This window comes from Temnothorax longispinosus, chromosome 8, assembly GCF_030848805.1.
Source record: "Temnothorax longispinosus isolate EJ_2023e chromosome 8, Tlon_JGU_v1, whole genome shotgun sequence".
Classification (NCBI taxonomy): Eukaryota; Metazoa; Arthropoda; class Insecta; order Hymenoptera; family Formicidae; genus Temnothorax; species Temnothorax longispinosus.
This window is the reverse complement of record NC_092365.1, coordinates 18,318,185-18,344,835: the sequence shown is the minus strand read 5'-3', so window position 1 is coordinate 18,344,835 and position 26,651 is coordinate 18,318,185. Positions and strand designations below refer to the sequence as shown.

At 37.8% G+C, this 26,651-nt stretch overlaps 4 protein-coding genes across 12 annotated transcripts in view; 2 read left to right on the top strand and 2 right to left on the bottom strand.

Moving 5' to 3' along the window:
- LOC139817925 (uncharacterized) overlaps positions 1 to 5,825 on the top strand; it is a 62,591-nt gene extending 56,766 nt beyond the window's left edge. Inside the window, exons 8-9 of the mRNA XM_071786225.1 lie at positions 395 to 686; positions 820 to 5,825. Of these exons, the coding sequence (XP_071642326.1) occupies positions 395 to 686; positions 820 to 2,401 (1,874 nt within the window). The 3' untranslated portion in view covers positions 2,402 to 5,825. The remainder of the gene's footprint in view (positions 1 to 394; positions 687 to 819) is intronic.
- A 3,611-nt stretch (positions 5,826 to 9,436) lies between these two features.
- LOC139817929 (translation initiation factor eIF2 assembly protein) lies at positions 9,437 to 11,495 on the bottom strand. Of its 3 annotated transcripts, none has more exons than XM_071786237.1 (7): positions 11,369 to 11,495; positions 11,032 to 11,278; positions 10,850 to 10,954; positions 10,291 to 10,513; positions 10,038 to 10,160; positions 9,647 to 9,906; positions 9,437 to 9,556 (listed from the first exon to the last, which is right to left on the bottom strand). In XM_071786237.1, exons 2-7 carry the CDS (start codon positions 11,239 to 11,241, stop codon positions 9,512 to 9,514), a joined length of 966 nt encoding a protein of 321 aa, XP_071642338.1. In that variant the 5' UTR covers positions 11,242 to 11,278; positions 11,369 to 11,495; the 3' UTR covers positions 9,437 to 9,511. The 3 variants fall into 3 exon arrangements, with proteins under 3 accessions (XP_071642338.1, XP_071642336.1, XP_071642337.1); XM_071786235.1 differs by having other exon boundaries at positions 9,437 to 9,540; positions 11,369 to 11,493; XM_071786236.1 differs by having other exon boundaries at positions 9,437 to 9,540; positions 11,032 to 11,293; positions 11,369 to 11,434.
- Positions 11,496 to 11,633: 138 nt separating this feature from the next.
- On the top strand, positions 11,634 to 15,546 carry LOC139817927 (Rab escort protein). 4 transcript variants are annotated; one of them, XM_071786230.1, is made up of 12 exons: positions 11,634 to 12,011; positions 12,115 to 12,181; positions 12,682 to 12,873; positions 12,958 to 13,144; positions 13,225 to 13,462; positions 13,563 to 13,785; positions 13,864 to 14,070; positions 14,161 to 14,285; positions 14,362 to 14,522; positions 14,649 to 14,819; positions 14,911 to 14,991; positions 15,065 to 15,205. In XM_071786230.1, exons 1-11 carry the CDS (start codon positions 11,963 to 11,965, stop codon positions 14,983 to 14,985), a joined length of 1,695 nt encoding a protein of 564 aa, XP_071642331.1. In that variant the 5' UTR covers positions 11,634 to 11,962; the 3' UTR covers positions 14,986 to 14,991; positions 15,065 to 15,205. The 4 variants fall into 4 exon arrangements, with proteins under 4 accessions (XP_071642331.1, XP_071642330.1, XP_071642329.1 ...); XM_071786229.1 differs by lacking the exon at positions 14,911 to 14,991 and having other exon boundaries at positions 14,362 to 14,462; positions 15,065 to 15,546; XM_071786228.1 differs by lacking the exon at positions 14,911 to 14,991 and having other exon boundaries at positions 15,065 to 15,546.
- On the bottom strand, positions 15,254 to 23,124 carry LOC139817928 (rab proteins geranylgeranyltransferase component A 1-like). Of its 4 annotated transcripts, none has more exons than XR_011733341.1 (9): positions 21,547 to 23,124; positions 21,262 to 21,468; positions 21,047 to 21,171; positions 20,811 to 20,971; positions 20,514 to 20,684; positions 19,602 to 19,781; positions 19,079 to 19,233; positions 17,329 to 18,850; positions 15,254 to 15,485 (listed from the first exon to the last, which is right to left on the bottom strand). XR_011733341.1 is itself a non-coding variant. In XM_071786232.1 (8 exons), the coding sequence occupies exons 1-8, from the start codon at positions 21,696 to 21,698 to the stop codon at positions 18,625 to 18,627; spliced, it is 1,377 nt and encodes a 458-aa protein (XP_071642333.1). In that variant the 5' UTR covers positions 21,699 to 23,124; the 3' UTR covers positions 15,254 to 18,624. The 4 variants fall into 4 exon arrangements, 2 of the variants coding, with proteins under 2 accessions (XP_071642333.1, XP_071642335.1); XR_011733340.1 differs by having other exon boundaries at positions 15,254 to 17,906; positions 18,507 to 18,850; XM_071786232.1 differs by having other exon boundaries at positions 15,254 to 18,850.
- Between the last annotated feature and the right edge of the window lie 3,527 nt (positions 23,125 to 26,651).

The window sequence follows — 26,651 nt, the reverse complement described above, 5'->3', positions numbered from 1 at the left end:
GTGTATTTGTGTGTCTAGTCATTAACTTTTTTATGTTTTAACGTTTAGCTCATTTTTTATTTTTAAATCCTCAGTTGTTTTTGTACTCTTTTCATAGCACAATGTATATACAAATTTTTATATGTAATAAATTTTACAACTTTTTTGCTCAAATTAAAAAATATCGATATATTAATAAGTAAATTCTTATTTGTAATATTTTTTTCTAAGATGACTAGATATTTCTTTTTTCAAATTAATTATACATATGTTGCATAATTGCACTATAATTCACAGAAAAATGAATTTTTTGATAAATAATATATTTTGTAAGAACAGCTTCGTAAACAACATGTCGATTCTCGCCAGATATTATATATCGACAATTAATTCTTCTCTCATATTGTTCTTATAGAGTCTATGTCTCCCATTACTTCCACGAACAAGCAATCGAGCGTTATCGATCACACGACGCAATTCCTGGTTACTGGTGGACCGAGCAGCTCGGATAGCCAGGAGTCATCTGTGCAGCAATCCACCGAGACAATCGACGGATCCTGCAAAGTTGGGAACGGGCTGCTATACGAAAACGCACGCTTGCAAGAGGCCTGGGAATCGGAAGGAAAGATCTCGCCGGATACAACACCATGGAGATACGTTCCTACACCGATGAACGCGCTGAGCCACGAGCCGTTAAAAGTGTACAGGTAAACGATTCGGATTATATCAAATATTGTAAAAAAGTTTTTATGTAATTTAAATGTTATTTAAAGCCAGAAACCTTTTCAAATATTGAAAATTTTGAGAAAGAGAATTTGATTGTCACGATCAAAATTACAGGGATAATGACAACTCCGAGACCGTGCTGCAGATTATCAACAAGGGTCAGGGCATTGAGATGGCGAGCGGACAGATCTATCATGCAAACGCGAAAAAGTACTTCATGAATCATACTCTAGACACTCCCTACTCCAACAAGAGCAACTTGATGAAATCGCAGCTGATTTCAAGATTGGATCGCGAGATGATGCAGCAAAAGATGGAGAGAAAAGCCGCATACGAACGTGAGATCAAATTGCAAAAGAGCTTGTCAGAGGAATGCGAAGATCTGGGAGTCGACGAACCTAGTACCAGCGAGCTGTTTCCCGAGGCAGATCTGCTATTCGACACGAATCACTCGCCGTCGTTCGATCATTCTTCGCAGGATGCGTCCTGCAGTCAGTCCCTGGGCAAATCGTACAACAGCTCATACTTCCGGTCGCTGGACTCATCTAGCGGCAGCAGGGACGCCAGCCCAACAAGCGATTTCAAGACGAACGAACGCAAGAAGAACGTGAGTCAACGCGCGAGAGCTTTAAAGGATCCGTTGAAGAGAGGGAAGCGAGAGAAGGAGGATCTGGACATCCCGACGAAACATATGCGACTAACCCTGGATAATCTAAGCCAGGATGAAGCGTCGAACAGCAACTCGGACATCTCCAGGCTATCACCGGCAAATCTTGGCTCTTTGGAGAACGATTCGTCAAAAGATATGACTCATCGCGTGAAACTGACCTTGAGGAGCGGCTCGAAAGAAGGAACACCCAGCAGCGTATCCAGCATACCATCTAATATGAAATTGGACATCGACTTGGATTCGGAATCATTGCCGCCCAGCATGAACGTTAACAACACTTCGACAGCGAGTTCAGGCGATGAGAGCTTGACTCTGTTGAGCGGCAATACCGCGGACCATCATACCATACCGTCGCCATTGTCACCGTTGGGCGCGGCTGGACCGCTGCTGTCCACGCACAACAAGTACACGTATACCAACAAAAAGCGCGTGTCGTCGTCCAAGGTGCGCATGGACTCGTACATGGCATGGGAGAGCCCAATGTCCGAGCGCACGAGGTCCAGCACCGACGATGAGGACTCCAGTATCAGCGAGTCGATCGGTAGCCAGGTAGAAGACAACGTCACGCTGAGCAATGGCCTGGAGGACAGTGTACAAATATTAAAATCCTTGTCCTCCGATCGGCACTGCACTTACATGAAGAAAAAGGAAAACAAGCTGCAGGTGAATGCCGCGAGAGTGGTCTTGAATCGCGCCGATCACAAATCGGCAGCGGTGGCAGCGACGCTTCCCAAACGGATGTCTAAGGTAGAGTCGATGGTAACGGCGACGGAGACGATGGTAGTATCGAGCGACAAGGCATCGGAAGCGTCGGAGGACGAGACGAGCAATATCGTACTAATGGAGCCGGCGGATTGCCGCGCCAGAAGATCAAGTTTGCGGTGTCACGTGAAGAAGAACTGCGCGTGCTGCAACGGCTCGCCGGAACGACCGAAGAAGAAGACAACGGCGGCGACAACGGTCAAGTCGACGGATCACAAGCTGAAGAAGCGGCTGTCGTCAAAGCAGCCCGGCAAGAAGAGGTAGTCCTAGCGATCGAACGCTCGCGCGAGCATCGCAACGTGTTGTTATATCATTAGCGTGTCGTCGTCGTCGTCGTCGTCGGTGGTGGTTCACGATGCGACGACGATGCGGGCGTTTCAGCGCGATCGAAACCGGGCCCCGGGGGGTTTTAACGCTTCTCGCTAAAAAAAAAGCATGATTTGAACGATCTTATTCGCGGATCGATAGATCCATGGCAATGGTATTGTAAATATTGAAGCGCGCTTAGACGCGAATTCCGTGAATCTGTCACACTTACAATATTTGAAACATTCGGCGGCTGCATTAGCACGCAGGCAGGCAGGCTCAGCTGCGAGCAAAAGAAATATTCTCCATTTAAATTAACAATGGATCTATTTCACGTCGATGTGCGTGCTGTATGCGTGCATATTAATATATGTATGAATGATTGCGTGAAAGGAGAGAAAAAAAAAGAGAGAGAGAGAGAGAGAAAGGACGGGAATATAATAGACATACGATTTACTACTAAATAGTTATCGTCGATAACCAGTAGGTCATCCCTCTACCATTAGGTGTTAATTACGATATTAGATTGTAAGGTACAGATCATTTATGTATGGCAGACTTAGATTTTTAATCGTTAAGGACCGTTTTAGCGATGCAATCTAGTCAAGTCGTTTTTTTTGTGGCGAGGAATAGGCGACGAGTGAACAAAGCGTTAAGATAAAAGAAGGCAAGCGAAAACCGTAACGATCGTGTTAATAGATCCCTCGCAGAGTAAAGAAAGAGAGCCTGAGTTTATATAATTCAACCTACAGTATGTCTATCATGGCAAAGCTATTCCACGTTGTAACATGGTGTGGTCAGACTGAATAGACAAATAATAAGAGTTCTCTTTCCGAAGAAATATTAGGGTATAGTTAACAAGGACGTGTGCGGTCTCGTTGGCAGTCGCATCGTCTTTGCCTTTCGTGTAATGCTTACCTGTATCTGTATAACTCTAACTTTATATAGAGAGAAAATTGTCGCTGTGTAAATTCTCGGCACTCTGCTCTTAGACGACCCTCGAAGAACACCGGGGTATCATTTGGATAAGACTTTACGCCCGATTCAAGTACGCGTAGGCGTATGAAGTTGGGGGAGAGGAAAAAAAGAAGAAAAGAAAAGAGATGTGGAGTGGCAATAACACGTTCTATACGGATCATTCTAACAGCTGTCTGTTGTACGGCCCGACCATACCTTGTCATGGTGCATGTAAAAATCCACGATTGTACATTGCGTAGATAATTCATTGAAAAGGTATAATATTATATATATATCGCTGCACTTTAGTACAAAAACGCTTCACTTTGTTTCAGATGAGAATGATAGATTTATATCGTATCTCCGTGTGCTATATCGTGAAACGTGTGAATGCCCGCAAATTTTACTATGGACTTACTCTAAACTTGTAACTTGTAAAAGCTCCGTGAGAACGGGACGAGGCTGCGTGGGAGTATGAGTTTATCTAACATTTCGTTATGATAATTACGATTAATGGAAAAAAAAAAACGTATGTCGGGCGCTGATATCCATTCCAAAATTTTTATCCCGGCGCGCGATATATATGTATACAGTATAAATATATAGAGAACTTCGTCGAGTTTGTTCTTTCTCTCTTTTTCTGTTCTCTTTCGATGTTGCAAGAAAAGAAATATCGTAGCTTCAAGTAATCGAGGTATAACTGTTCCTGTGAATAGTGTCTCATTACGTGATATGAACCAAAGTGAAGGCTCTGTCGAGAAGGCATAAGGGAAACGCTGAATCGATGTGGAAAGCAATATACGTGTAGAATATGTAAATTGTAATTAAACTAATCTGATCATTCTGTAGATCCTTTTTGTTTTTTTTTTTTTTACTTACGTAGAATAATTCCAGTTATTTGTTTCGGTAATCTTTAATGTTACGTTTAGAAGAGAATTAAGGATATAATATTTGTTGGATGTATACATATATATATACTATATATTATTATTGCATATCTGATATAGAGATTACATGATTATTTGACCGTTAAACGGAGATCGAAGAGGGAACTTTTTTAATTATATGTAGTGTCTTTTCGAATTTGGCGTCGTCACAGGTATTAAAATTATGAAAAAAATACATAGATTTATACAACAATATTATTTTCTGACAGAACAGCGCCAAAATGGAACTGTCGAAGAACGCTGCAATCTTTTTAGTTAATTTTGATTGTAAATCATATAATGGAAAATCTAAGATGAATAATCTATAATTCTTTTTTGTTGTTATCGCGTTTCTTCCTCATTTACACATTCTACACGTATGCCAGCAAATGAAATGGTTAATATCTTTCTCTCTACGAGACGTATATGTGATATAATCGTTTCGTTATGAATGTAGCTACATCGCGAAACACGTTCCTTTCGGTTTCCGACCATTCGGTTAAAGGGCGAACAAGATTACCTACCTCGTGCGCTTCATCTCTTCCTAGTTTATCTCTATTACCACGGGCTCCGAAGCGTGGAAATTCGAATATCCACGTATACAATCGTTCGTGTTTCTCGCATAATAAGAAGTTCTGTGATCTCGCGGCGTGAAAACGCTAATCGCTAACCCCGAGAAGAAACACGTCTAACGCTTTTCGTTTTCTTTCCTTTTTCATATTCGCGCGGTTCGATCCAAGTTTTTTTTTAATTACGGTTTACAGCGCTAAAAATAATTTGAGTTTTTTTTTAGCTACGGGAATAATTATTCTGTAACAGTGAGGAAATATATATATGAATAAATTATGTTCTGAGTAATACTTATAGTTAACTCGCTAACTCTTCCGACTGTAGGAACGATTAAAAAGCGCAGATCAGTTTAATATCTGTCCGATATTAATTGCGATCTTACTGTAGCGTGGCCTAGATCACACACTTTTCTACTGAAGAGTTCTCTTTCTCGATTTAGTTTTATCACGAGGGGGAATTGATCCCGAGAAAAAATTGCACTCTTAATAGAAGCGAGATCGATCTTATTATCTCATCTCATCTATTTCCATACCGAAATCAGATTTTATGTAATCGAGGCGGTCTACGCAAATGCGAGAGGATTACTTTGTAATCGAAAGAAAATATAAGCTCGAAAGCTTCGTTTATAGATCAAATAAATTGATTTATAGAAAAGGAACACCACGCGCTTCCCATTCTTCTTTTGTAAACCGTCTTTTTCATTCTACGTTTTACGGCAATTTTCCTTCGCGGCTTTCTCGGTGTTTCTTCGTTCTCAGCGCGAGAGAAGCGTATCCCAAAGAAAGAGAATCGCGTTTCCACTCGAGCCACTTGTATAAAGCGAGAACAATTTCAATGTATTTATTCCCGCGGTAAAAGTAAGAAAAACGAGCTCTATCTTCCTGTATATTAGAGAGAGAGAGAGAAAGGAAAGGAGGCGAAGAGAGAGAGATGTCGGAGCGGCGTGTCTCCGCGTGTGTATAAAATTCCGAGCGAGTGTCTCGCAACTAAAATAGAGATGCGTATTTTTTGAATGGGACGTCAATGGGAGGATAGCTTCTAGCTCACACACGTGTCGGATGTGCGTGTACCACTCGATTAATCGGTGATAGTCTGGCCTTTCGCCACCCAATTTAGTCGTACCAATCGCATTTATCATAGAGGGGTGTGTAGTCTTCATCGTTAAGGCAAAGTCCGACGGCGGACTCGCGGAGGAAAGGAGCAGGAAAGAGAGAGAGAAAAAGGGGGACGCGTTTGAGGCGCGGATCAAAACCGGTGTAATTTCGGCGAGCTCGATCTCCGAGATGGTTGAAGACATCGGGCGGATTGTCGGCCCCCCGTTCGCCACCCAGTAAGGGGGGAGGAGATCGAAGATCCCGATCTCACCGAGATACGGCACCGGTTTAAGGGCCTCAGCGTTCTTGCGGATCAGGGCAAGGTTTCCCAAAGCTAGATTCTTCAGGTACTTAAAGAGGTAGGGAGAAAGAGGGGGGAAGAGAGGGCGAGAGTGAAGAAGAAAAGAAATAATGATAAAATAAAACAACCCGCTTTACACTGGCCGTTAAGCGATAACTTAAGAGTTTTTGTATCGTACGTATGTTTGTTAAGACTACTGTTTTTGTCACTCAACACCCTACCAGTATTCGAGAGTGCGAGCGAGCGAGAGAGAGAGAGAGAAAGAGCGAGTGAAGGAGTGAAAGGGGATGCGAAAGGGAGAAAGAGAAACCGAGAGAATGCTGTTGTATGTCACTTTAGTATCATTAAAACGAGCGACGTATAGTAAAAGATAAAAAAAAGGAAAAGCGAGAAAGGGATGAAGTTGCGAGTGCGAGCGAGCAAAGGGCGGAAGGAAGACGCGACTCAGTGAAGATAATATGTCTCAAATCGGGAAATGAGACGTCTTTATGACGTCGTATGTCCCGATTTGAGACATGCACGTTGTCTGGGGGAGAGACGATGGAGGAGACTCGAAGGACGAACGAACGGCCGTACACCGCAAAACGTACATTCATTAAGCTACGCAATGTCGTTTAGCACAAATCAGTCGAGATAATTTGAGCGATATTGTAAGGGGAGAACATGTGGGCGAGTATGTAAACGTATTCAGCGAGCGCAATGTCCCAAATCGGGATATATGACGTCTAAGAGACATCTTAAAGACGTTATATTACAATACGTCTTTAAGACACATTATAAAAGACATCTTTAAAACGTTTTAATGACGTCATATTACAAGACGTCTTTTAAACATACTATAAGACGTCATACGTCCCGATTTGGGATGCGTGTTGTCGGGGTGAGAACGTGACATGAAATTAATCGCAGACGGAGGGAACGATCGTCGGAGGCGAGCGCGAAGGGAGTGCGCTCCCGTGTACATAACGAACGATAGGGAAAACGATGTGAGCCACGTGTTTCGGCGGAGGGAACATTTCTTAGACCGGTACACCGCTATACATACGCGTTGAATGTTAAGGAAGAGACCGGGTGGTCCCTCGAAAGCGAAATGCGCCGTGAAGAGACACGGCCTTTTCGCGATCTCGAGAAGGGACGTTTCCCGGAGGACGTTGCGAAAGTCGATGGGTTTTTATGTGAAAGGAACCGCGGCACCGCTCTGATTCATCAATGATATTAATATTACTTTGTGTTGGAGGCATCTCGAGGGCTCTCACACCTTACTGTGTGTTTATCGTTATTTATAGGAACAGCGATGCGCAGCAAATTATTTTTATCACGCGAAACGGCATCGTACTTCCCCTCTAAGAAAGAACCAAGTTTATTTTTTCACACGGGGGTGCTTGGGATAAAAACCTTTTAGATAAAATCCGTTCGATTTGGTATTCGCGTGTATATTGTGGGCAAGGGATCGATGCACAAATTTGCAATCGCGACTAACGTGGAGGAGAGGTTTTCAGCGACGAAGCAATCTGCCGTATTTTGCTCGCGAAAGAAGGGAGGGACACTCTGTAAATAGGGCTTTATTTTGCGAAGCAATTTCGCAACTTTTTTCATCGTATTGCACGCAGATTTTAGATGTCTGGTCTTTGCTTCGTATCAAATTTCCAAAAAGTCAAGCGCAGTTGTCTACTTTGGTTTTCTGGATGATAAAGGAATTCAAAATTATTTAAATAGGATTTGATGCTAAATGCGCGATGGAAATATGGTTTGCTTCTCACCGAATCTCTAAATTACATGATAAAAGTATGATGGAAGAATGTAACCAACTTCATTGTTTAAATCTTAAACAACACCCTATCCAGAAATTTAGAACCGTTTGCATTTTTAAGTCAAAATATAGAATAATATTCCTGTAGTATTTTTCTAAGAATTGGCAAAAGATTGTAATTTCTACGTTGGTCTTCAACGGTAAACTATGCATATGTTATAATTTCTAGCGAATTGCGTCTTTGTGTTATTATTAAAAAATTAATGAAATCAGTATGTTACGAAAAATTAGAATTTAAGCATTTGTATCTTTCGTCCTTAATACTCGGCAGAACTGTACAGATTAAGTGCGAGATGCCCGATGCGAAAAGCTGCTAAAGTTGTTTTGCGAGAAGCTCGGGTTTCAGAAACGTACCTCGGTCCACTGATGAAAATTGTAAAATCGCACACAGCAGTAGTCGCCCCCATTCCTATGAATTTCGTTTTTATGAAGATTGTGAGACGAGAGGGAGGAAACAGAGAAAAATAGAAAGGGAGAGAGAGAGAGAGAGAGAAAGAGAGATGAGAATACTCCTTGGATATGACTGTACAGCGTATTTAACTTGTCCGGAGGTACATATATCGGGGATCCTTTTTCCAAACTTGAAGTATTAAGGATTGCATATTGTACATAAACAAGACATATTTTCTATATAAGGGACGTCGCTCGGTAAAAAGGCCGATGGCTCGAAAAATACTGCAATATTATGATAATTCTTTCAAGCGGTAGGATAGCCTTTAATCGTTTTATGTAATGTAATGATAGAAAAAGAGAGTCTGGCAGAATAAAAGTGAAAGTTCTGTATTTAAATATCCTGTCGGTGTACATTCATTCACATACACGCACACACATACGCAGACGATTCGATGATCAGGAGCATTTAGTTGCATGTACTTATACAACTATATAACATAAATCAAGAGCTTCGGATCGTAACTCACGTGTCGCGATGCGCTACCAGAATGATCGGTTTTAACAAATCAGGAAATGGGTTTGTATATTGCAAGCAGGTAATTCAGAATTTCTTGTAACGCGTGTATCGTTGCCGAAATAAAGAAGAAACTGTGGAATTTGGTAAGAACAGCGAAATAACTTGAACAAGTTCGATTATTCCTTTTAGCGCCTGTAATCGAATGATCTCAAAACGTAGGATTTAAACGGGCTAAAATGTATTATATATTTTAAAAAGTAGAATCCGCTCGTTGTGTAATCGCGCGTATATTTATTAGCGCATTGTACTTGCTATTATAGATATTAGCCTCTCTTTGGGAAAGATAAAAATGTAACAATAACTTACAACCCCTCTCTTAAGTTTTGTACCCCTTGTACATGTGAGTAAAAGAGTTACAGCTGATGTTCGTATATAAGGAAAATGTTTATTATACGTTGTATATACATCAAGTACTTTCTGAAACGTCAGCATTTTCTTTCTCATGCTCTTTCCGCTGATTCTCCACCTCCTGTAACAAAGCAAAACTTATGATACCACGATTAAGCGTCGAACTTAAAAGCGACGTTGAAACAAGTCGCCAAATCTTGCAAGCGTATTTCTTTAGTAAGACATACCCTCTGTATAATGTCCAGGAACGTGACGTTATCTCTCGATTGGAAGAACTCGCTGATCTCTTGCGGAATGCAAAATTGCGTAGGAGGCTTCGGCTGAATACCTATTTCCTCCCCGATAAAACGGAACTCCGGCGTGTTCTCGATATGATTTTGTAACTCCTCGTACGTAAAAAGCGTTCCTTTCGTAGACGCCGCGTCCATCGTACCGAAATCTATTATTTTCACTTTATCTTTTCTACGTCGTACAACGTCGAAGGAATCTGCCAGAAAAATGAACTCGAATGAGTTATAAGGCCTGTTCGTTTTCGCTGCACTAGTTCAGAACTAGTGCAGCGAAAACGAACAGGCCTTAATTCGAATATCGTCATTAATTTTAGTACGGTGCTCTTACAGTTGCGCAACGGAAATCTGCCCTTGATACGCTCCGAAAACAAGCTCTTGATGTCTGTCTGTATATCATACTTTTCTGACTCGTTGGAACTGTGGTACTGCGATATATCCCTCTGACTTATAGCTGCGTAAGATATATGATTTGTTATCACGGAAATTAACTTTGTAAAGGCAAACAGAGAGACACGAAAGGAGTTAATACCGAATAAAATTTAATAGTTGAAGGGAAAAGTGAAATCGAGTTGATGAATTACCAATGAGCTCATTATCCATGACGAAACAGCGAAATTCTGCGCACGGATTAATATCCCGCCATTGTTTCAGCACCAGGCAGAACGGCAAAGAATTATCAGAGCCCCTCAACGATTTCACGACGTTTAGATCTTTGGCAATCCTGTCGGAACTTTTCAGCAACAGGTAGACCTCTTCCAGTGTATTGCATTTGAGAGTCTTTGTTGGCGCAACCCACATGGCGTCCTGTGAAACAATTACAATTATATATTGTAAATTATACTACAATTTTATCTTTATCTTATAGAAATATAAATCATATAATTATATTAAAACAATTATTGCAAAATTACATTATTGCTATCCATACAATAGAAAATTTATGAACAAGCTATTTGATCCATGAAATGAATTATTCATTTTAGAAAAAAAACTTTTGATTTTTACTGCACACGGTAGTTTTTTTCACGTAGACATACATGGTTGTTGTTTTTTGAAAAAATGGGAATTTTGAAAGAAACGTTCTTTCTAAAATGACTGATTCAATTGTGAAATAGGAATGCAGAGCAGAAAATAATTTACCGCAGGCGTACTCCAGTTTGTCTTGACAAATATTGCATCGTACTCATCTAATATTTCCTGTATTTGTTGACTGAATTCAGGAAACGTTGGTTGATAATCTATCTCCTACAAAAGATTTATATATATAGAAATTGCTGGATCATAATTCTGTCATCTCCTAAACAAAAAAGAATAATAAATACCCCTTCTTCACATGTCACCGGCGAGCCGTCGGCCCATTCGGAATCCTCTGGTAAAGATCTCGCTGCCTCGAGCGGCAACACAAACGTGTCATACTCCAAATACTTTAGAACTTCGTCGGGAATATGAAGAATCCTGGCCTCTAGAGAATCTTTCTTGAACGCTGGATACCAAGAGGAAAAGGAGCACTCCAGTTTTAAATCGTTAACCATCCTTCCCAAATCTTTTGTACTTATATATGTGCTTTATCTGAAATTGAATTTTCTAAAAGATTAATGTAATGCTCATTAAATTTTCAGAATGAAAAAGATATATATGTTAGGTATTGAAAGTACTGACCAAGTTCGTGACTAGTTTCTCGAGTAAGGAAAATTGAGTAAAGTTGACAACTTGTCAAACACGCGATTTAAACCATAGAGGCAACAAAGTAACTAGAGTGAAGAGTGAATGTTCCAGCTGTTCGCATTTATGAAAACAGGCATTCTTGTTTGTTTCACGTCTTTCTCCGCGACGCGGCGCGACGAGCGCGAGACTATTTCGGTCTGGTTTCTGATTGGTCAAAGAAAATGTCTACTGCGCATCCTTGGACTTGTTACACCTGTCTTCTTACATCATGGTCGTGCATATGCGCTAATCCGCTCGCCCCTTTGGCTGCTTTTGCACCGTTCGATCTGTCAAACTCCGTGCAAAAAAAGGGTTGAACCAGGCCTCTGTGTGTGTGCGCGCGAGAGTTGCGAGCGAAGGTCGCGTGCGGGGCGGGGTCGTTTTTTTAACGCGAATCTCGTCGGTCGCCGTGGAAGATGAATTGATCGGCCCGTGTCCGATATATATCGCGAATTTATAATTTATTCGCCGCACGCATACTGATTGTCGCACCCGTGCACCCGATCAGCAACCGAGGCACTCGAGGCAGCCGCCGAGGGAGAGACAACCATGGAGGACGATCTGCCGACCGAATACGACGTGGTCGTCGTTGGAACAGGTATTGATTTTTATCATGACGGGAACATGTCGCGTTTGCCAACGAGGAGGAATATTTTTTTCCTCGCCGGTAATCCTCATCCCACTGTCATGATTTCCGACAGGTATGACCGAGTCCATCGTCGCCGCGGCGGCAAGCAGGATCGGCAAGAGGGTTCTGCATCTGGACAGGTAAACGACCGGATGCCTGACGTGTCTTTTCCTCCTCTTTTCCCCTGGACCGACGTTCTGTCACCTGTCAATTATATGTACATAATTCGAAGCATGTTTGACGTACGAGATTACAAAGGCGATTGGTTATCAGTATTTAATGTTCTTTTTAATGTTTAATATGCCAAAATTGTATGAAACAATTTTGTTGCACATATTTGTTGTCAATGTTTATTGATGTACAATTGTGGGTGTTAGAGATACATGATTGATTTTTAAATTTGATTTTTTTATTTTTAATTAAATTTTCTTTAACTATAATAATGCAAAAAATTAAGTAGCTTGATCATTTGAGGAAAAATAAGAAAGTAAAGTAATAATCTCGATTGACTTTTTATCACGTATTTTTGTTAGAGATAAAAGGATTTTCTTTCACACTTCATAATATGATATGATAAGCTATTTATAATCAGGGCAATATTTGTGAGTTATTAAATATAATTTTTACTTATTTTATTTAGCAACGAATATTACGGAGGGCTGTGGGCTACATTTAATTTCGATGGCCTGCAAAAGTGGATAGAAGATTTAAAAACGGTTAAAAGTAATACTAGGAATACAAATGTCGATTTGAAGGGGGACGAAAAATTTTTGAAAGCTAGTGACCAGTATTCCACAGTCGAGAACATCGAAGAAATCTGGTATATTTCCAAGTAAGAAATGATCTGCATAAATTAACTGTTTAACGATTTTAGATGGTATCTCGTATATTCTGACTAGTTTCCTTTTTCATACAGCGATGCGGACCTACCTGACGTCTCTTCGAAGGACACCCAGACCGAGAGTTCTGGAGATAGTGCCGCAGTCGATGGCGCGGAAAAGACTGATCAGGACAAGGCTGACAGAAAGGAGAATGTGAAACAGTGGAGCATAGACCGTATCAAGAAGGAGTATAGAAGATTTAATATCGATCTGGCGCCTAAAGTAAGATTACAGACATTTGTAGATACGCGCATTAATTCTCTTAACGTGCATATGTACATGACACGTGATTCTTATTGCAGTTATTATTCGCCCGTGGTGAATTAGTGGAACTGTTGATTTCTAGCAACATTGCGCGTTATGCTGAATTCCGTGCGGTCTCCAGGGTTGCCACTTTTATGGACGGTAAACTTACCCAAGTTCCTTGTTCTCGAGCCGATGTGTTCGCTAACAAAACGGTTAGCGTGATCGAGAAGAGAATGTTGATGCACCTTCTGACATCCTGCATGGAACAGGGTGCCGATAGTCCAGAATTTGATGGTGCGTGTCACATTACGTAAACGCGTTACGTGTGAGCATGTATTTTTTTTAATTATTTAATTCCTGACTTAATAATAATGTGTCCTGTTTACGTCTCTAGGTTTCCGTGATAAAACGTTCTTAGAATATCTTAATACGAAAAATCTTACGCCTATAGTACAGCATTATGTTATGCAAGCTATTGCAATGGCAACGGACAAAACGTTATGTAGAGACGGCGTTAATCGTACGAAGCATTTTCTCAATAGTCTTGGACGTTATGGAAATACACCCTTCTTATGGCCTATGTATGGAAGCGGAGAACTGCCTCAATGTTTCTGCAGGTGTGTGTTTCTAAAAACGCGGTGAAACTTTCATTCTGTTTTACAGTCACATAAAAATAACATTTTCCATATTTTTAGACTGTGCGCAGTCTTTGGTGGAATTTATTGCTTAAAGAGACAATTAGACGGCGTAGTAGTTAACGAGGATAAATGCAAGGCCATTATCAGTGGGAGACAGAGATTGGCTTTGGAGCATTTAGTCGTAGGGCAGGGACACTTGCCACCAGAAATCGTAGCCTCTGAAGGAGAAAATCAAATTTCGCGCGGAATTTTCATTACTGACAGGTATTTTCTTTAGTTTTTACAGTTGATAAGATAATACATTACGTGTACGCGCAATATATTTTATTGGAGACATATTTTTTGCTTCTACAGGTCAATTATGCAAGGTGACAAAGAAAGTCTAACTCTTTTGTACTATCCGCCGGAAGAACAAGATCAAGAAGCCGTTACTCTAATCGAATTGGGACCATCTACTAATGCCTGCCCTCAAGGATTGTGTATGTATAACATTAATGTGAATATTCTAACTTCAAAATTGGTTTGCATTGTACACTTTCTTTTTTTTTTCTTTAGTCATAGTTCACATGACATGCAAACGTACTAAAAACGCAAAGGAGGATCTAGCATATGTCGTGAATAAGTTTCTGAGAGCGGAACCGCTTCAATCTAATGCTGTACGTAGTTCTTCTGATTCTCATACTCAAACAGTCTCTCCTGATAAACGACATCTTCAGGTAAAATATCTTGATAAAAATTATCAATAATTTAGAATTATATTTTACAAGGTAAAATACCGAAGGCATTAAAATTGTATCAATGTGAAAGTAAACGTGATATTTTAAATTAAATAATTATATTAGGATGACCGACAAGAGAAGGAAGAAACTGAGTATCCGGTACCCCAAGTATTATGGTCTTTGTATCTGAATTTACCTGCGAGCGACATTAAACTAAGCGATTCTTCGCCGAGTAACATACATCTATGTTCCGGACCGGATCTTGAGCTTGATTTCGACTTTGCTGTAAATCAGGTATGTATTGATAATATCAGATAATAATATAATGTAGTAATTGTATAAAATGTAACTAATTGTAAAATATAATTTCTCAAATACCTTATAGTTTGCACTATTTTTTATATGGATATACTTGCTGCAAAACGGTGTCGGTTTTTTCAAAGTTATTGCTTTGATATAATAAATGGTACTTTAAATTAAATAAATAGTACTAAATTGCATTAGATAATCCTTTAAAATTTTTGTTTCTTTACTTTCAGGCTAAAAACATTTTCAAGTCTATGTATCCAGATGAAGACTTTTTGCCACGCGCGCCTGATCCAGAGGAAATTGTTCTGGAAGGTGACGAAGCACCGGGCCCGAAATTCGAGGGTGGTGATATCGCGGAGGGTGAGGAGAAGCAAGACGTCGAGAAAGCCGAAAAAGAGGAAGAATGAACAATTATCATATAATGCTTTTGCGTCTTTATTGTCGAAAATGGGAAGATATATGGCGTCACGCTTTGATACTTCAGTATTACAGTATTGCATACCGCAATTTACATATAAATTATTGTATGTGCACGAGCCATTAGTCATTTAGATAGACGTCGCGACATATTGGGATTGATAGTTTGTATTACATACAATGACATACATTATACATAAATAGATATACCTTTAATGCGCTGTCATAATATATCTGTAATAAATATGAGAAAAAAATGTACAACTCGATTTAAATAAATAATTGGTTCTATCAAGTCTTAGATATAGAAAATGTGCTTAAGGCATATATTTTTTAGTGTTATATTATATATAGAGATAGGCACTTTATGCTTTGAGCATAATAGCATAATGTGTCAAAAATTGTTCTTAAGCTCTAATTTTGATAATTATGCATAGTACACACTTAGTATGGATAGATTTCAGTCGCATAATAACGCATAATAACACCCTCCGCGCAGCATAACCCGGTTCTCGCATAATTATCGCATAAAGTCCGTTTTTTGCCGCAAAAAGTCCATTTTTTCACTTAAAATACGGATTCGAGGATTATGTTTCTATTTTATCATTTATTAGACGTAAAATATGGATATAATGACACAAAAAATAACGCTGAAAAATCCAAAAAATTTTGTATTTTAATGTGTGAGAAGGAAAAAGGACGATGCATAACAAAAATAAAGTGTTGGATATTAAAACACATATAATTACTCAATAAAACACAGAATGCTTCAACACAGTCAAGTCAAGACTAGCGTATCAGGTATAGTACATTGAATAAAAACTTTCAATTAAAATCTAAATAAAATATTGAAATATTTTACTATTCCTCTACAAAACTAGGAAACTTAAGAGAACTGTAAGAGAACATAAGTAAGATGGTTCTCAGAACAATGGAATGTAAATCCTATCACATTGTAATGAACAAATAAACAATCACTATATTATCAAGTTTTGATAAAATCTTACAAAAAAGTAACATAAAACGCAACATAAGATTTATATGTCGTCCAGATCATCGCCAAAATACATGCAAACCATAATTTCTGTATTGTCCGCTTTCAGTCTGCATCGCTTAGGACTTAGTACATCTCCATAGGCAGAAATAGCTCTTTCACTATCTACATTAGAGACAGGCATATGAATGACTTGTAGACATGTAACAGCAAACTCACTATGACTCCGGCGACGATCCGGACGACATATAAATCCCATGCTGCGCTCCACGTTACCCTTTTGCAAGATTTTATCAAAACCTGACCAATACAGCGATTGTCCATTTGTTCACTACAATGTGATAGGAACCCACACTCCACCGTTCTGAGAACCATCCCACCTATGCTCTCCCAAGCTTCCCAGTTTTGTAGAGGAACAGCAAAACATTTCATTATTTTATTTAGATTTCAATTAAAAGTCCCCGTTCAATGCACCACACCTGATACGCCGGTCCTGACTTGACTGTGTTAAAGCATTCTGTGTTTTATTGAGTAATTATATGTGTTTTAATATCCAACACTTTATTTTTGTTATGCATCGTCCTTTCCTTCTCAAACATTAAAATACAAAATTTTTTTGATTTTTATTTGAAAAGAATCGTTAAAATGACTCAAGGATAAAGCTCTCAATGTCAATAACAATAAATAAACTAACAAAGGCATAATCGCGCATAAATAGCAGATCTAGCCCGCATAATTGGCGCATAATCACTAGATTTTTTGCGCATAATGAAGGCATAATCAGGCATTTTTTCCTGGCATAATCCATAGGTGTTCAAAAGCATAAAGTGCCTATCCCTAGTTATATTTTACAGATACCTGCATAAGATATTTTTTCAGTATCAAATATTTATAGGTCAAAATTTATTTGGGTTGAAGATACGGTTATTTGTTTGTTAATTCTCTTAGATACCAAAATAATTAGATACATATATTTTTTTTTATTTTTGTAATAACTATACAACTTTACAAAGATAAAATTGTTAAATTTTTCATTTGTCTTATATTTTTAGCTGTTATTATCAGATTGGAACATGTTCTCACAGTGTGTCTTTCTCCTCTTCGGCCGCGGCGTAACGGTGTGGACGGGCAGTGGTGAGTCGTGTCCTACGCTCGAGGGAACTTCCACAACGTTTATCTTTTCAGAGTTGGGCACAGGCTTTATTCTAGGACGACTGCCAACTTTTGTCGCAGCCGACTCACCCAATACCGGTTTTCTTTTATGTTGCACAGAGTTACTTCTCATGCCCATCGCCAAGCACTTCTGAAGTCTACAATACTGACAACGATTTCTGCGGTGTTTGGTAACTTCACAACTTTTGCTTCCTCGACACTGGTAGCCCAGCTGCTTGCGGATGCTGCGCTTAAAAAAGAGCTTGCAACCCACGCAGCTGATCGCCCCGTAGTGCCTACCATTGGCTCTATTCCCACAAACTACACATAGTTCTAAGGACAGCTCTAAGCCTAATGAGCCGCGAACGTCCTTCGCTAATTTCACCTCAACGTCGACATTTCTCTGTTCGGGTTCTATCACCTTGATTGTGTATGTTTCATCGTCCATTTTTTGATTATCGAAAATTGAATTTCCTTAAAATCTCCTGACTTTGCATTATTCCTTATTTCTGCGACAAAGAATTATACCATAAAATATATACTCGTTTATTCTTGAATCAATAATTATTACTACTCAAGGAAAATCTACAGTTATCAGGCAATGAAGCCTAATGTAAAAATCTAATTAAGTTTTAAATACTATTATTGTCGTGAAATATCTGCGTAAACTATAAATTATACATAAAATAGTCATACCAAATAAAAGTACTTATTCCTAAAACGAGTCTACCCAGACGTTTCGATCTTGGGTGAGACCTTCAGTGGCATAAACTTCACAATAAATCGGTGTGCGCGTGTCGTAATATTAAAAATAAAAATATTACAAAGTCTTAGTGTTAATAATCGTGCGTTATAAGGTGCGCGTTTGCGATGTTGTTGCGGACATACTGAGAATGTCACTGATTATTTGCAGATGACACGACCGCAAGTGTAACAGGAGAAAGTTATGAAGAATTAGAAATGAAACTAAATATGGTGCTCGGTATACTTGAAGAATGGCAAACGCGTGTTCAATTTCGAGAGTCTCTAACACAGAATTACGTATATATTACGCGATTTTTAATAAAAAATTATATACTACATATATACATATTATAATATGTACGTACGATTGATAACTTAATTTGAGATAAATTTGACAATTTAATTTCAAGAACGAAGTGGCACCATCCTCTCGCGCTTCGTAATACATAATATGTTTGCTTCCTTGTCATTACTGATATTTCGTTAATGGGAGATCGGCGTTATCGACCCGATCGGCGGATCCTGCCACTTAAATTCTTCTTGATAGGTGACGTAGGCTACCCAGTAGCAGACGTTGAGTAGACCGAAAGACGCGGGGAAGACGGATAGCGCCACCCTGTCGATGTAAGACACGCTGTTTATGTGCCTCCTCGACATACGATCGCCGCATTTTCGATAGTTGCTAGCCGCTTCTCGTTGCCGGCGACGCCTGGAAATACAAATAAAAATGAACATATTTTATAATTCACGATTTTTTAATTTTTGCGACAATTTTGCTAGTTATTTATAAATAATAAAAATAACACGTAATAATAAAAAGAAATTATAATAGCTATATTAATTACAGTCTTTTAAATTGGCACAATATATCGAATAGGAGATGCCGCAGTGATATCACGTTACTTTATGTTTTCTTATTAACGCGTACGTAATGTACCTGAAAGCATCATCTCCTGCTAAGCAATAGAGAAACTGTCGCCATATTGGTAAAATAAGCTCAGTTTGCGTCTGTCTCTCCATGGTCGACGGTTTTGAAGAAACGGCGACTGTGATGGAATGGCAGGAATCTCTTTCGTATGTGACGCCGTCCTGCTGGAAGTAAAACTTGAATTAACAACTGATATTTCACATGCAATTGATATTAAATTCTGGGAGAAAAACTTGTCGAGAATTCAGAAGAAAATTAAATATTTTTAGAGCGGACTCCGAAGATCGAATATTTTAACAGATTTACAGGATTTATTTTCCTGCACTTCAATCATTCGTAAATTATATAATTTTCTGTGAATTACGGAAAATTAATTTACAAATTTTTACAGAAAGGCCAGAATACAGAAAATATAAATATCTGAAAAGGGCGTTTTTTTTACATTTTTAAAAATCTCCTGAACTTCTAAGACATGTCTTTGATATTGTTTGGGTGACTTTGTTAACAGTTTTTATTAAAATATCAAGCTAACACTGTATAGCGCGGACATAAGGGAACCACGCTTTCTAGTATTCGTATCGATAATCTCCGGATGAACAGCCTGAGGGCTGCAAGAGATCATAGTGCGAAATGTATCCTCGAACTCCTCGCTCGCGATACCCTTCCATTCTTCCCATTCTTCGTCGTCCAACGGAATCTCGCCGCTACCAACCTGAAAATTAATCAAAATTAGATTGATATTGACTCAAATTTTATCTTTTTTTTATGAATATTTGTAATTAAAGATGCAACAATAATTTTGAATATTGTTTGAATAATCTTTCGTGCAAATGTAGTAATTTTTTTACACTTACATATGTAAACATGAAACTACGTTTTCTAGCATTCACACTTACATCGAAAATACATGTTGCAAAGGTAAAAAAAACTATATTTAATTAGAGATCCTGGAAGATCGCAATAGTTTTCCCAAAATACTTTATGTTATAAATTCTCTCGATATATTTTCTCTTAAGATACAAGGAAGCGATTGAACGGATGAGAAAATATCGCGATTACGCAGAATTATCACCTTCGTGAAGTAATGAATACCCGCGAACTCCAAGAGGGTGGCGATGCAGTAACCGAAACTCATCAATAGACACCAATCCAGAGCAAAAAGTCTTCATCTGGATACATAGACTTGAAAATGTTTTTAGCCTGAAAGTAAAGAAACAAAAATTTTAAAGGATTATCTAATGCAATTTACTCCTATTTATTTAATTAAAGTACCATTTATTATATCAAAGCAATAACTTTGAAAAAACCGACACCGTTTTGCAGCATGTATATCCATATAAAAAATAGTGCAAACTATAAGGTATTTGAGAAATTATATTTTACAATTAGTTACATTTTATACAATTACTACATTATATTATTATCTGATATTATCAATACATACCTGATTTACAGCAAAGTCGAAATCAAGCTCAAGATCCGGTCCGGAACATAGATGTATGTTACTCGGCGCAGAATCGCTTAGTTTAATGTCGCTCGCGGGTAAATTCAGATACAAAGACCATAATACTTGGGGTACCGGATACTCAGTTTCTTCCTTCTCTTGTCGGTCATCCTAATATAATTATTTAATTTAAAATATCAAGTTTACTTTCACATTGATACAATTTTAATGCCTTCGGTATTTTACCTTGTAAAATATAATTCTAAATTATTGATAATTTTTATCAAGATATTTTACCTGAAGATGTCGTTTATCAGGAGAGACTGTTTGAGTATGAGAATCAGAAGAACTACGTACAGCATTAGATTGAAGCGGTTCCGCTCTCAGGAACTTATTCACGACATATGCTAGATCCTTCTTTGCGTTTTTAGTACGTTTGCATGTCATATGAATTATAACTAAAGAAAAAAAAAGAAAGTGTACAATGCAAACCGATTTTTAAGTTAGAACATTTCCATTAATGTTATACATACACAATCCTTGAGGGCAGGCATTAGTAGATGGTCCCAATTCGATTAGAGTAACGGCTCCTTGATCTTGTTCTTCCGGCGAATAGTACAAAAAAGTTAGACTTTCTTCTTCACCTTGCATAATTGACCTGTAGAAGCGAAAAATATGTCTCCAATAAAATATATTGCGCGTACACGTAATGTATTATCTTATCAACTCTAAAAACTAAAGAAAATACCTGTCAGTAATGAAAATTTTGCGCGAAATTTGATTTTCTCCTTCAGAAGCTACAATTTCTGGTGGCAAGTGTCCCTGCCCTACGACTAAATGCTCCAAAGCAAATCTCTGTCTCCCACTGATAATGGCCTTGCATTTATCCTCGTTAACCACTACGCCGTCTAATTGTCTCTTTAAGCAATAAATTCCACCAAAGACTGCACACAGTCTAAAAGTATGGAAAATGTTATTTTTATGTGACTGTAAAACAGAATGAAAGTTTCACCGCGTTTTTAGAAACACACACCTGCAGAAACATTGAGGCAGTTCTCCGCTTCCGTACATAGGCCATAAGAAGGGTGTATTTCCATAACGTCCAAGACTATTGAGAAAATGCTTCGTACGATTAACGTCGTCTCTACATGATGTTTTGTCCGTTGCCATTGCAATAGCTTGCATAAAATAATACTGTACTATAGGCGTAAGACGTTTCGTATTAAGATATTCTAAGAACGTTTTATCACGGAAACCTAGAGACGTAAACGTTCTTAGAACGTAAACGTACTTATTGTACTACTATGGTTGCAGTTAGTGGTAGCAGTATTATTGACCCAAAACTCCCAAGCTCCCCAAGCTTGACGACCAATTTCAAATTTAATGTCTCCTCCGAAAGATAGCCCAGTTTCTCCGCACGAGCCCTACTCGTGCGGGGGGTGCAGTTTGGAATATAAAAATTCCTGTAATCAGGTGGATGCGAACCCGGTTCCTCGGGATTAAAAGAGTCTGGCACTTTATCACACTGCCACACATAAGCAGGAAAGAATACAAATATTTATAACATATTGTTGTCCATGAAAGGATTGTTGAAGACGACGTTCTGCGGAGAGCAGAATATCTTAACATTAGCAATACGTATATATAAATTAATGAAAAAAGTACTATCTCTTCCCGCGTATACTAAACCTACTGGTATTCAATCAAAACTCCCAAGCTCCCCAAGCTTGACGACCAATTTCAAATTTAATGTCTCATCCAATATTCCGAGGGGAAGAAGGTTCCCCTCGGTTTAACTTTTTATTTAACCATATTAGGAATAATTTTATTCCTAATATGTGCCGGTGCACTATATGTTTGGTGTATACGACAACGACGTATACAGGTCGAGGGTCGTCGTTGATATGTTATTTGGCGTATGGTTGCAGCTAGTGGTAGCAGTATTATTGACCCAAAACTCACAAGCTCCCCAAGCTTGACGACCAATTTCAAATTTCATGTCTCCTCCGAAAGATAGCCCAGTTTCTCCGCACGAGCCCCACTCGTGCGGGGGGTGCAGTTTGGAATATAAAAATTCCTGTGATCAGGTGGATGCGAACCCGGTTTCTCGGGATTAAAAGAGTCTGGCACTTTACCACAAGACCACACTGCCACACATAAGCAGGAAAGAATACAAACATTTATAACATATTGTTATAAATGTAAATATGAATGGCGGACATAAGCCCCACATATGCCCGCCATTGCACCGCGGTATCGACGTCATCATTCCTCGACACCAATACTTCAACGAATGTACCGCGTTTTAAGCAGTAAGCATCCAGCCACACCGAATTAGCTATGCTGTTGTATAAAATACGTTACATTTTAGGAGTAACGTAAGGATACCTTAGATTTAAGGAATGCGGGTCATCAGTCCACAATTCCCAAGTGTCTTGGAGTTGGAGTGATTGCCTCCTTTAGGCCTAGACACCGGTTCTGCTGATTTTGGTCCGCCCCGGGTATTTTATTTCCCCGGTACCCTCTATTTCTAGCGAGCTTTCCCCTATCCGCCACCTGGGGAGGCGCCCGATGGAGGATCAGCAACCTCACACGGGAGTATGACAATTATGACGTCAGATACTTATCTAAAGATCAACTTTTATGGACGGTTAGTAACTGTCGAAATTCAAAACACAGATAGGTGATCAGATTGGTTTGTTTGAAAAAATCTAAGAAAAATTAGATTGCCTACTAAATAAACGAAATCCCGAAAAGATGTAAAGCTTAATTACGGCCCACAGAAGCACGTACCACGAAATTTCCTTTGGAAAGAAAATTCTGAAAGTACGTTTCTTATAAAGTAATCTTTGCGTAGGAGAAAGGGGGGTAAGATGACGACCTTATAGTTTATCGATTTTTCCTAATTTCTGTGATGATTTAAAAATAATGACCTATTTTTTTTAGATTTACTAAAGCCTTTTGTATCAATTGTAAAAATTTAAAAACTGTTAAATAAATTATAATTTTTAAAAATTTACATTTTTTAAGAACGTGTCGTTTTTGTCATCTTGCCCCATATGCGGGTAAGATGACTTTAGTAGTAAGCAAGATAACGAAAAGTCAAATTAAATTAAAAATAACAATAATTTCTCTTTGCCAGTAAATATTAAAAACGATCCAAAATTATTTAACGACACAACTGGCCAAAATTAATTCTTTATTAAATCACAATAACGTTTCGATCCTAATCGGATCCTTATCAAGTGAGACATTTTTACACAGCCTCAACAAGTACAAAATCATAAGTCGCTAGACGTTGATTTCTGGCACCATCGTGCGTACATAAGATAATTTTGTACGTTAAATGATAAAATGTAAAAGTGTAAATGTATAATAAAACGAAATAATCGGAACCTCTTGTTCGCTATATCCGAAACGTGTCATGGTCAAAGTCATTGTCAATTACTCATTAGTGTGACTTAGACCATGACACGTTTCGGATATAGCTCACCCGTTACTTTATACATATTGTTATTTGATAGATAATACCGTGTAAGAAATACGTGCTTTTGCTTGCCGGTATAAAACGTATATATCGTTTACTCACTGAGGATTTACAAGTAATAAACTAATAAATCTAGATAAAAAGTAAACAGGGAAAAGGTAAGATGGTATGTATGGTTAAATAAAAATTGCTGTTGTAAAACAGCCTGCAGCTATTATGAAAAATATCGAATAATTTACCATTCGTAATTTCAAGATGTATTACTTGTAAACTATATGAAGGTAAGATCGTATTATAAAACATATATTGCAGTTTTATCGTTTTAAGAATTCTTTTGTCTTGCAATATTAAGTGTAAATTCAATTCTGCTAGGCAGTTATTGGCAATTTAAATAAATATTACGTATAGAGTACGTAAAGGCTCAGGAATTGTGAATAACTTTGTTAGAGAGAGTTTTTTGCTTTTTTTATCTGTTTGTTGTAATAATCAAAAAAGCCATAATAAAGTAACCATCAACCGAAACTAATCACTTAATACACAAAATATTTTAATATTAATAAAAAGTGGCGGCATCACTTTTTATAGGTAAAATATAAAATCGATTTTTTCTTCGCAGAAATTTCGATGGAAGTTTCGCAACTTTCTCACAGATCCAATATTCGATATCTGAGTGACATATATATATATTAACCCCACAATTAAAATTCCATTAAAAACATCGATGAAGTATCTACTTTTTAAAATAATTTTTTATTATCAGCTTTATTATTAGCGCATCAACGTTTCTCTTTTAATCAAATTAGTAAAATTTTAAATTAATAAAATTTTCAAACTTTGGAAAATTCCATCCATACTGATAAATGACATTCCACAATGACAAAATCCATAGATATTCTATAAAGTATAAACAAAATATGTGCACAAACATGAAATTGATAGAACCAACAGTTTTTTTTCCAAAAAGATGTATAAAAATTATTTTTTAGCGCTCCAAACCAAGTGCTCTCCATTAAACATGGTTCGAAGCCGACAAAAAAATATGTGTTTTCTACGCTTCGCTACTCTACAACATATCAAAATCGATAAGAGACAGTTCTAAATATTCTATTGTTAGAACCTTTACATTATTTTATTATTTGATATCGGTATATTTAAGTCATTTATTTTCTTGATTTGGCTTAATAAATTAATATAACATACTCATAAATGTCATTTATCATTAGTGCTGTTAACGGAGTGCTCTTAAGCACATTTACAATAAAAACTGAATAAACATTCCTTACTGCTCTCTGTATAACACTGGATGGCGTATGGTATGTGCAGCCATTTTTATTGATAGAATAAAATATGCACTGCCTTTCACTGCATATGACAGTAAGCACAAACTGATTTGTATATTATTTGAATACTTCCGATGCGTAGACACAACTCGAAACAGCATAAGTACATCAACAGTAGAACGCCGCATATTAGCATATTTTACTGTATCAAACAAAGATGGCTTCAATTCGGCATAAAAATTCCTTTGAATACGCCATCCAGTGTTATATGGAGGGGTAAAAACCACAGTGGTGTAAGTCAAATTTTTTAAAATATTTTACTTACACCACTGTGGTTTTTACCCCTTTATATAGAGATCAGTAACATTTCTTTATCGATGCTGTAAGAACGAGAAAACTTCAGAACATTTCTATTAGCTTTGCGTAAAAGAAATAATAGGTATCGTCGGTCAAGCACTCGACATTATTTGCACACAAAGATACGGATCCGCTTTATTTCTTACTTGCGTCTTTGCATTCGCCGAAAAATGTGGATGACCTCAATGCATTTTGACGGTCAATTAGGTGCGCGGAAAAGCTTTGCAAAGACCGGGAAAAAGAAGCAATAGTGAAAGAGCAGCGATTAAATATAACTGATATTAAATAATAACATAACAAAAAAGTCAGTCCTAAGTATCCTTGAAATGATCACCAAATCTTTAATATTTAATTTTTACGCGTGCGAATTGCTTACCTCGAACAAACGTTGCTACTGAAAGTTCTTGGCGAGACTACTGTAGTTGAGTGAGCCTTTGAATTATGAAACTCCGATACGGTATCGGCTAGAAAAACCGTTTGCCTTGAGTAAACTTTCCATTTCTTTTTTCCGTGCTTTTGAATTGTATTTTATCCGCCTGAAAGAAGACATTAAAAATGTAAAAAAAAGAGCCGAGCATATCTTTTATTTCAATAGTATTTCTACTATTATATTTCAATAATATTCCTACTAATTAATAGTATTTCTTCTAAAATCTGTTAATATTTCTTTTGTTAAATTTCTAAAAAAATTAATTAATTAAAATTGTATTTCTATGCAAAACATACATATAGAAAAAGCGCAAGAAAGAAGACTATTTTACATAAGTATATGTATATATGTGATGTTATGAAGAAAGAGTGAAATTAAAATGTTATTCACGAATATAGAAAACGGGCTAACTAAGAACCCGTTAGCCCGTTTTCTATATTCGTAGATTTCCATTGGAGCCTGTACTTCAAATTTTAAAATGTTATTTTAAGAACAATATATTTATGACAACGACGAATAATATGTCGTAAAATGTATGTAAGAAATGAATTACTTCGACAACAAGCAGCATTACCTATGTTTAA